The sequence below is a fragment of the Notechis scutatus genome, chromosome 3, assembly GCF_049901735.1.
Source record: "Notechis scutatus isolate UNSWTSFEM ecotype Mainland chromosome 3, rNotScu1.2, whole genome shotgun sequence".
Lineage (NCBI taxonomy): Eukaryota > Metazoa > Chordata > Lepidosauria > Squamata > Elapidae > Notechis > Notechis scutatus.
In genome coordinates, this window is record NC_142011.1 from 51034504 (window position 1) to 51044031 (window position 9528).

The 9528-nt window shown below is 36.1% G+C and overlaps 1 protein-coding gene across 1 annotated transcript in view; it reads left to right on the plus strand.

Annotated features, from left to right (window-relative positions):
* Positions 1-5825, plus strand: part of GRM4 (glutamate metabotropic receptor 4) — a 360805-nt gene extending 354980 nt beyond the window's left edge. The window contains exon 11 of the mRNA XM_026680391.2: positions 4933-5825. Within this exon, the coding sequence (XP_026536176.1) occupies positions 4933-4982 (50 nt within the window). The 3' untranslated portion in view covers positions 4983-5825. The remainder of the gene's footprint in view (positions 1-4932) is intronic.
* Positions 5826-9528: the final 3703 nt, after the last annotated feature.

Here is a 9528-nt window from a genome sequence, read left to right on the forward strand (position 1 = left end):
GGGCTAGGTTTTAAATGAATATTCTACCCACAAGCTGGAATATTGCCAGAAACAGGGTATTTAGAAAGTTATCCTTCGTATGGTTGCTTATAAGTCTTTTTTAAAAAAATAATACTGTCTTATAACATTTTTATTTGCCCTTAGATGCCTTTTATAGGGAAAAAGCAAATCCACAGAGAATGTTTGTCACTGAACCTTGAGTGAAACCAGATGGTTTAACTCTGAAAACCACTTTGGGGATTAAGCAGCAGGGAAGTCTATTTCCATGTCCACTTATGGATTTAACAGAACATCTGGCTGGCCACTACTGGAAACAGGTTGCAGAAGCAGATAGATTGTTGGGTCTCTCCAATAAGAAGCTATTAGAAAAATACAATCAACTCAAGTGATTTGACCAAAGTGTCAGTAAATTAATATAAATATTATGTAGTCTGTTTTAAAATAAAATACCCACCGAGCTGGAAAATACCGAGCTGGAAAAGAAAATTGGAAAAGTTCCAGGATCTTATTTTTTGAAAATACAATATTTTTCTGCTGATAACTTAAAATCTGAACTATTTCTTTTTATTATTGCTTTCTATTATTGATGTATAATTTTCATGCTTTTTTTTGAAGGAGATGCTTAGCTGCTTTTGCCAAATAGGGAAACATTTAAGAACTATGTAGAGTCAACTAGAATTGAGGTCGGCTATAAATATTGTAAAAAACATAAATATGGTCATAAATACTGAAAAAATAAATAAACATAGTAACATGGGAATAGATGTTGCACTGAAAATAGCCCAGAAAAGCTAAGTGGCCACCAAACATGATGAATACTAATTGGCTTTATGTGAAAAATGTCACATTTACAGATCTCGGATCTGGCCAGAACCCCGATGAGAGCATAAACTGCAGCTATTTTGTTTTCCTGCAATACTTTATGCAGGTTTTTTTTTCCAGGAGAAGTCAATAGGTGGATCTCCTTTATTATATGAAACAATATAAGCCAATTCACATAGAAAGCAGGGCACAAAAAGAAGCTGTTCTTCAGTCTGTCATCATTTCAAATTCTTATATGTTTCACATTTGGTTTTCCATCTCAGTCCAAATGGAAGCTGACATGATTTGCAAGAGAAATGTCAAGACGACTCAGGGAAGAATACCACAGGGCAACCACAGTTTTGATGCTGGGAATAGGAGATGCTATGGAGTTGTCTACCGGGGAAGGAAGGGACATTTTGCACTCTGTCAATGGCAGGCTTTAAATAAACAAGAGAATAAATAATTTACAGTCCTTGATTGAGGCAATATTGGCTATGAAAACGCTGTGGTTAACAAATAGGGTTGTCAGTTCTGATTTCTTATGGCCCATCTAATCGTTATCTAAGGATAACAGCACCTGAAATCTTCAATAAAGTTCATTTGTCAAAAAGACGCCATCCCAGGTGAAGAAATACCAACCGTATTCAGCTTTCTGCTTCAAGCATTAGGCTTCCCAGTCAGCGGTGGAGAAATCTTAGGAACAGTAGAACTGAGATATGTTTTCCAAAGTTAGGAGTATGGGAACCAATAGCAATATAACCCTGAAGAGCTAATCATTCAGAGTGAACAAAGAGGGAGACTGGTTCCAGTATAGTAAAAATAATCAACAAAAAGTTGTCTCTCTTTCTCTTTCTTTCGTATTTATAGTCTATTTATTTGTGTATAGCTTTTTCTACATTAGATTGAGTCAGGAATTGTTCAAATAGAAATATCACTACAAATCAAAGTATCAAACTGCATTTATAATTCATTTAAAATATATCCCAATCTCAATAAGACAAATCATTAGATGAGTTCACAATATCCAGTATCAAAACCAGATTTATAATCACAAAGTATTTTATTCAACAGTTCATATTAAGAGAACATATGAAATATTTGAAGATTTATGCTAATGTTGGCAGCAAGCACAGAAGATCTCCCTTTAAGTTAAACATTACAGAAATTTTAGCAAAGAATAATATTAAGTATCATGGTTGACATAAGATTTAGTAAAATTCAACATTGTATAATAAAATGATAAGTAGCTTTAAGAGGGATATATATTAATTTGGCAACATAGTCTTTGGAGGTGACTTGGATGGAAAGCTCTATGAAAAAACAAAGTGGGGAAAGCAATAAAAATGTATTAAAAAGCAGAAGAAAATGCTTCTGCCTAGATAATACAAAAGAAAATAGTTCATATCACCTAAAGTCATTGAACCATTGTAAAAAAAGAGATCATTTGGTGCAACAATGGCTAACCTGCAAATTACATTATATCTCCCTTTCTTCCTTGCTTCTTTCCATAGACAGTTGACATGATGGAGTCTGATTTGGATTAATAAACAAGAAAGACATAATTCTTCAAAATGCAGCCTAACCCTGATGAATGTTCAGATTAGGGTTAAGGATAGAAAATACCTCTCTCTTTTAAGAGTAGCATTTTAATTTTTGGATCACAAGGATCCTCACATTGTGCAATACAAAGTATGGCAAAATAAGAAGCAAAACGTGAAGCAAGTTTTGATAGTGCTCCCATTTTCATGCTTGTCAAATCTGAATTACATTTGTGACTCTCTTCTAGATTGCTTGTGACCACCTCCAGCTGGTTTTCAGCCACAGTCTGAGAATCCCTGGAGACAGAATTAATGTTTACCCAATCTAAGCCATGGAGCTGATCTGACTATGAGCAAATGAGGAAGCACATTTCACGGAAACAATATTTTTGGCTTTTAATGTTCACTTATCAGTGCTTCAGATAAATGGTACCCAGTCATTTTCCAGGCAACACCCTCTACAGCAACATAACTTTCTGTACCATGCAGTACACTTCAGGCCTTTTCCTCTTATCTTCCCAGTGATTCCTTCCTGTTGTGATGCATATTCTTTCCATCTCAATGCTGAAACTGCTCTCCCTGTATCATTTTAAGGCTCCTGAGTGCTGCATGTCATATTTACCTCCCCCCCCCAACTAATTCCATAATGGAAGTTAATCTGTTATGGAGGTTAATCTTCCATTCTGGAAGTGGGTATTTAATTAAGAGCAACTCCTCACAAACTCCTTCTTCATTTCATTTTCCATTGTCCTTCTGTATCTTTTGCCATTTAATGCATATTACACCCCAGGGGAGAAATAAATTGCACAACCTGACTCTTATTCTCCAAGCACTGCTGCTTCCTTGCATGATATATTGCATTGGCTCAAGTCTGTTTCTCCGTTTCCCCCCCAAATAATAAGTTCCCAACATATCTTAAAGGTTAAAGAAATCTGCTTTGAATAACATAGATTCCATTACCTTTAGTTCTCAATTAGCTTTGCCTACCAGCAGAGTAAGAGTGGTATAAAAATATCAGACTAATTATATAATTTTTTTCAGATCTCACTAATATATGATAGAATCTTTATGCATATAAAATAAATACTTTCTAGAATATTGAAACTTGCTTTATAATTATAATGTGCATGTGCATATACAGTGCTATACAGTGGAAATATACAAAATATGTATATTATAAAAATGTACAATATCAAGTTCAGTTTTTAAAATATGTAGAATTGGTGTTTCACCCTAGGGAGACTACGAGTTGTCCATATGTTAAGTTGAGGAAATGTGCATGGAAACACATACATATATTCATGCGGATTTTAAATAGGTCAGATACGTTAATAAAATTAGAATTTGTGGAAAACAAGAAAGACAGATTTGCCAATATCTATGTATAACAAGAATTCTACAAAAGGGGATAGACGTTTGAAAGTTGAAAATAGCCACGCTATTTAGCTACACTAATATTTAGTCAATGTTCTGACTTGGTGTCTGGTGACAGTTTGAGTCTGATGGGGTAGAACAGACTTTTTATCTCGATACTGACAAGACTGAGTGGCTATGACTGTTTGCCTCCCTCTCCCCTGATCAGGGAATTTTTCATCATTGACCTCAGGTGAGGTAGCTTGTCCCTATTCAAGACAGATCTGTAACTTGGGTGTGGGTCCTTGCTGAACTCACATCTTCTGATGAAAGAACGTCACAGCTGTAACTAGGACAGCCTTTTGTACAGGGTTATCTTGTATGCCATTTGTCACATTTCCTTGACAGTATGGTTCTTTAGATAATTACTCACCTCAATGATCACCTCACAACTATATTATTACAATGTGGTCTACCCGTGACTGCCCTTGAAGACCATTCAGAACAAGAACTTTTCAATATGCCCATTGAACCTATTGCAAGCTGTATTGCTTGCTAGTCAGCTTCCAGGAGCAATTCAAAGTGCTGGTTGCCACCTAGAAAGCACTTCATGGCATATATCAATTGTTTCTGCCATCCCAGAATGTTCTAGCAAAGTGAGTGCATTCTGGGCCCCTTCAAAATAAATGCTTCTTATTTTGCAGGAAACATGCATTTTCTGTCATAGCCCCCACCATCTGGAAAAATATCCCCTCAGAGATATGGACAGCACCCTATATCCTGGGGTTTCAGAAAGTTTTTCAGACCTGAGTCTGCTTCCAGGCCTGAGGCTAATATTTGTGGAGCTCCTGGGGTGGTTTTCATCTTTGTGTGTGTGTAATTTAATCTGGGCTGTTTGCTGTTTTGTTTTTAATTGTTTCTACTGGGGTTTTTTCATGTTGTAAGCCATCCAAAGTCTGTTGGAGTGATCGATTGTAATTTAAAAATATAATATTTTTATTTAACTAATATTTAAATTTAACATTTAGCTAAGATTGCAAACACTCTTTTTCCTGTCCTATATAAGAATCATAAGAAAAAAATTATACTTATTTTGCATCTTGGCAATTTTAACCTAAAGTTAGCAGCTTTCATTTTCGGCATGAAAAAATTACCCAAGTGTCCTCATTTAGACAGAGATTCAACATATGTGCATTAATTAATTGGTTATATCTATGTGCCTTATTTTTTTTTCCAGCTCTGGCTACCAAACAGACGTATGTCAGCTATAGCAACCATGCAATTTAAACCCAGCCAGTGGCAATAGACCACAAGAAAAGGGCTGATGAGGAGGATGAACCAGAAAATGCCGCTGATCTCTTCAGTACAGATGATGTTATTATGGTGGAGGAGAAGGTAAAACCAAATCTGACTCCATGAAGGCATCATATAGGTGCTTGTTTCCAGTGACTGGGCTACTGGAGGAAGCTCTTCAAAAAGATGGTCACCAAGTGTAGTTGAAAGGACCAACCAAGCTATCCCTCGAAAAATATCTGCCTTCCATTAAAGGGAGAGGAACCAATGAGATGAACGTCACACCCAAAAGAAAGAAATGGACAGGTCTTAAGCATCCTTTTTGCATTTTTCCCCTGTATCTTGGCAAAAGATTGAATAAATTTCCCTTTTATTCCCCAAATTGTGAAATGGTTTGTGCTTGTGAAGTCTTTTTTTATTTTTTTCCTTTCCCCCCTTTTCTATCTTTTTTTATTCCTAACTTCTGACTTCATCATCTATTCCTCATCTTGTTTCTTTTATGTGTCCCTCTTTCCTCCTTACCAAGTTTTCTATGTTGCAAAAATAACAAAAGTCCTTTAAAAAAACACAAAAAACCATCATCAACAACAAAAATGAAAACAAAACCTAGACTGTGTTCAAAGTGCTGATTTCTATAGGTGGTAAATTAATGTATGTGATGACCATATGGATTGAAATATGTCTGCTTCAATGTACTGACCAATCAAAATTATGAAAAAACAACAAAAAAATAATCGAAAGTTCAGTGCCTGGATGTTTATGAATTATTTAATGACAATGTGTAGAGCATGATCATTTTTATACCAGAATATTTCTAATAAAAGACTTGGTTTTGCACTCATGAGTTGTATTTCGTTGCCTCATTCTCGTCTCTGGAAGTTGCTTTACAAAAATAAATGCTGTGGTCAAATTAAACATAGTTAAAAAAACATATTTACATAACAGGTGCTCAGGGAGTAAGTTTTAATATCATCACATTTCCTTTTTATAAAAGCAAGAGATGCAGCATCTGGATTATATGAAGAAATGAAAGAATTTCTTACCCTCCAAAATTCTCAGGTGCAGTCACCAGACTCCCAGAAATTTCTATTAAATTTTAGTTTTGAGGGCATTGAAAAAAGAAAACATACTTTAAACATGGGGAGTATTCAATTAAACCATATTTAATGAAATAGTATTCAGTTAATGCAGTGTAATTATAACTGTGTAATTAACTGTGTAATTATTATTTCATCTGTTTGGAAGTCCAGTCCCAACCCAAACAAGATATGCATTTACATAGCTAACTGTTGAACTATATGAATCATGTTTTTCCATGTGCCAATTCTCAGGGGATAATGCAGGTATTGACAACATCATGCCCTTAGATGTCAGGGTGTTCATCACCTCTAAAACACCACTTACAATCTCCTACCAATAAATAAATAAAAAACCTGCTGAACAACTAAAAATGTGTCCCAAATCACATATAACCTGACAAATCTCATTCAAATGTGGTGATCTCAACTGGCAAATCAAGCCAATAATGTGAGAACACTGAAATCTTGCAAGATCTAATTAGATTTCAATTTTATTGCAGGGTGATATTTTCTAGCAATCTTGGGAATTTTCAGATTGATACGTGGAGTGAAGTACCCCAACTCTGCTATTCTATTCTATTCTATTCTATTCTATTCTATTCTATTCTATTCTATTCTATTCTATTCTATTCTATTCTATTCTATTCCATTCCATTCCACTCCACTCCACTCCACTCCACTCCACTCCACTCCACTCCACTCTATTTTCTATTCTAAAGATCACACAATGGCACATTGGGTCTTGAAAGTATTGGCAACAATTGACCATATTTCTCTTCCTCTCTCTACATATATTCTATATGTGTACTCACATACATATGTGGTTAAAACTGCAATAGGCATTTCCTTCTACCATACAAATGTAAACATGCACTCACACCCACACAGAGCGATAAATATATATTCCACTTTGCATATGCTACTAAAGGCCAGTTAAATAGATGACTGCTCTTATACAGACAACCTCAAATGCTCTTCAAAATGCCAGTGCACATAGAATGACAAATGACATGATAGTAAATAAATGGTAAATGCAGAATTTAGCTAGAAGAAAACCCCAAACTTTCCTCAAATCTATTGCTTGTCAGTTTGTCATAATCTCAAAAAATGTCACGTACTTTGAAAGTAGGAACATAGGATCAATATACAGATGGCAAACTGGAAGGTAATGTTTTTAGCATTAAGATCTAAGTTGTACAATGGAAATTTATTCAGCAACAAGGGCTGAATAAAATAATAGACTTGAAGGCTAGGTTCACAAAACATGTAAACCCTAACTATGGGTAAATATAACAAGTCATGCCTAAATAATTAAATCATTATATAATAAATATATGCTATGACAAAGACTTTGTTTCCATAATACTGTTCAGTGAACTACAAACTTTTGATCTCCCATTTTAGGTTAATTTATTGTGTAAATCCAGCCACTGAGATGGAAGGAAGTACGTCTTATCTCCCTGTTTGATGCAGACATACTGTGACTTTGATCTCATCAGACATTTAACTATGTCAGTAAAGGCATTCATGTGTCATGGGGGAACATAGAAAAGGATTAATTAAAAGAGCGAAATAACTCACTAGAGGAATCAATTTAGTCCTAAAGATAACCAATGACACATTAAAACTAGTCATCTAATAAGGTATGTCATGGGAAGTATTGACCATAGTGCTAACTATCCTATTTCTTTCTGAGAGTCAGACAAATTCCCAAGTACCTTGAGAAAATGGAGCTAATCTAGCTAATATATAGGTGTTTAAGTCTGTAATCCTTATAGCCATATACGGGGAATTGGGAATTGAAAATTGAGTAGACAGAGATTGGAGGTGGTAAGAGCCTCAAGGCCAATCTGTTTCCATGTCATTTACCCTGATTGTACAGCTGCAGATTTTTTTTTCTTTGTTTTCTCTGGTTGAGAAGAGAAAAGGAAGAGGAAGGGCAACGCAAAGTGGCAACTTCTTAACCACTTTTCAATAGTTGTGATGATTCAGCAATGGCCACTCAATCCATAACCTACCAGTTCCAATAGTGGGCTGTTAGAGCACTTTGGGTAGTCTATAATAAAGGGGGTGACAGAGGGTTGTTCATGTCATAGGGTCAGGGTCTTTAAAAAAATCCACTGAAATCAATAGTAGTTTAATTAAACACAACCAAAATATATTCTATTTCGGTGTGCTTGTTCTGTGAAACTCATGGCCTGTGGGATGGATGTATCATGTGCTGTCCACACCCATGCCCAGTTAAGTGATGTTGCGAGTTTGACACCCCTGTTCAAACTAAATTTTAGATCTGGTCAATGGAATTTGTATATACAAGAGTTTCCAGCCCAGAGTACAGCGGATAGCAGACTGGGACACAAAATATAAGAGTTCAGATGCAGGGCCCCCTGGGAACTGCAGTGATATATTTTCCTATCAGTCCTATGGCCCTGAGGGAATCATTTCTTCCTTAATTCCATCAGCTAGCTTCTTGTAAGCTTGTCTGCCCCAACTTTTAGCCAACTTTTATTCGCAACTGAGCTGGATATCATCTTGATTCATACCGGTCTCGCCAACAAGATGCAATGTTTTCCACTGATAAATAGTGGCTCCTATATTCATCCCTGTACAACCCTGCAAAGCATTTTGAAAAGGTCCTTTCTTCTACTCCTGTAATCCTGGTCCTTGTACAATTGGTGCATCTTGTTATCATTTCAAAAGATTACATACATGTATTCTCAGAAGGGCACTGAGAGAAAAGCTTTTCTCTGTGAGTCAGGTCTATTAGCATTTTAATTATGTTCTTGCCCCAGGTGGTCTTTTTGTCTCCTGGATGACTGAACACAAAGGTGCAACATCACAGTTTGCAATGCATGTGTATGGTGTGTTTGTGTGTATGTGTGTATATAGAGTACTGCAAATTGTCCAGCACAGTTTTAGGATTACTCCTGCTCATTCATGAGGTTAATGTACAGCCCGCCCTCTCCTGCCAGCATTTCAAAATCCTCTTAGCTCAGTCGGGGGTTTCATATTTTGCAAGGCAACACTTGGAAAGGCTGGTCTCAATTCCCACTGTGCTATTTACATTGCTGAGAACCAGACTCAGAGCAATGAAAATCCATCACAATATGCTCCACAGATACAGCTCAGCTATAAATGATCCCCAAGGTTTTATCAGAAGATAGCTGTTAAGAGTACTAGCCTGGGGTGCCAGAAGAGTCAGGTTCAAAATCTTTCTCTGTTATGAAGGTTTCTGAATGCCTTTGTGTTATTATTTTTCATGGCAACTTAAATAAGAGGATTTTCTGGGAGAATAACATTGCAGGACCTGGCTTTAACAGTCAGATATTTATTAGGAATTAGACATGGTGCAGCCCCGTATTTATCATCTTGAACTCTTGGCAAGAAAGTCTAAGGTTATCCTAGAAGAGTAAAAGTGTCCTAATCCAGAAATCATTTCACCTTCAAAAACTCGCAGTATC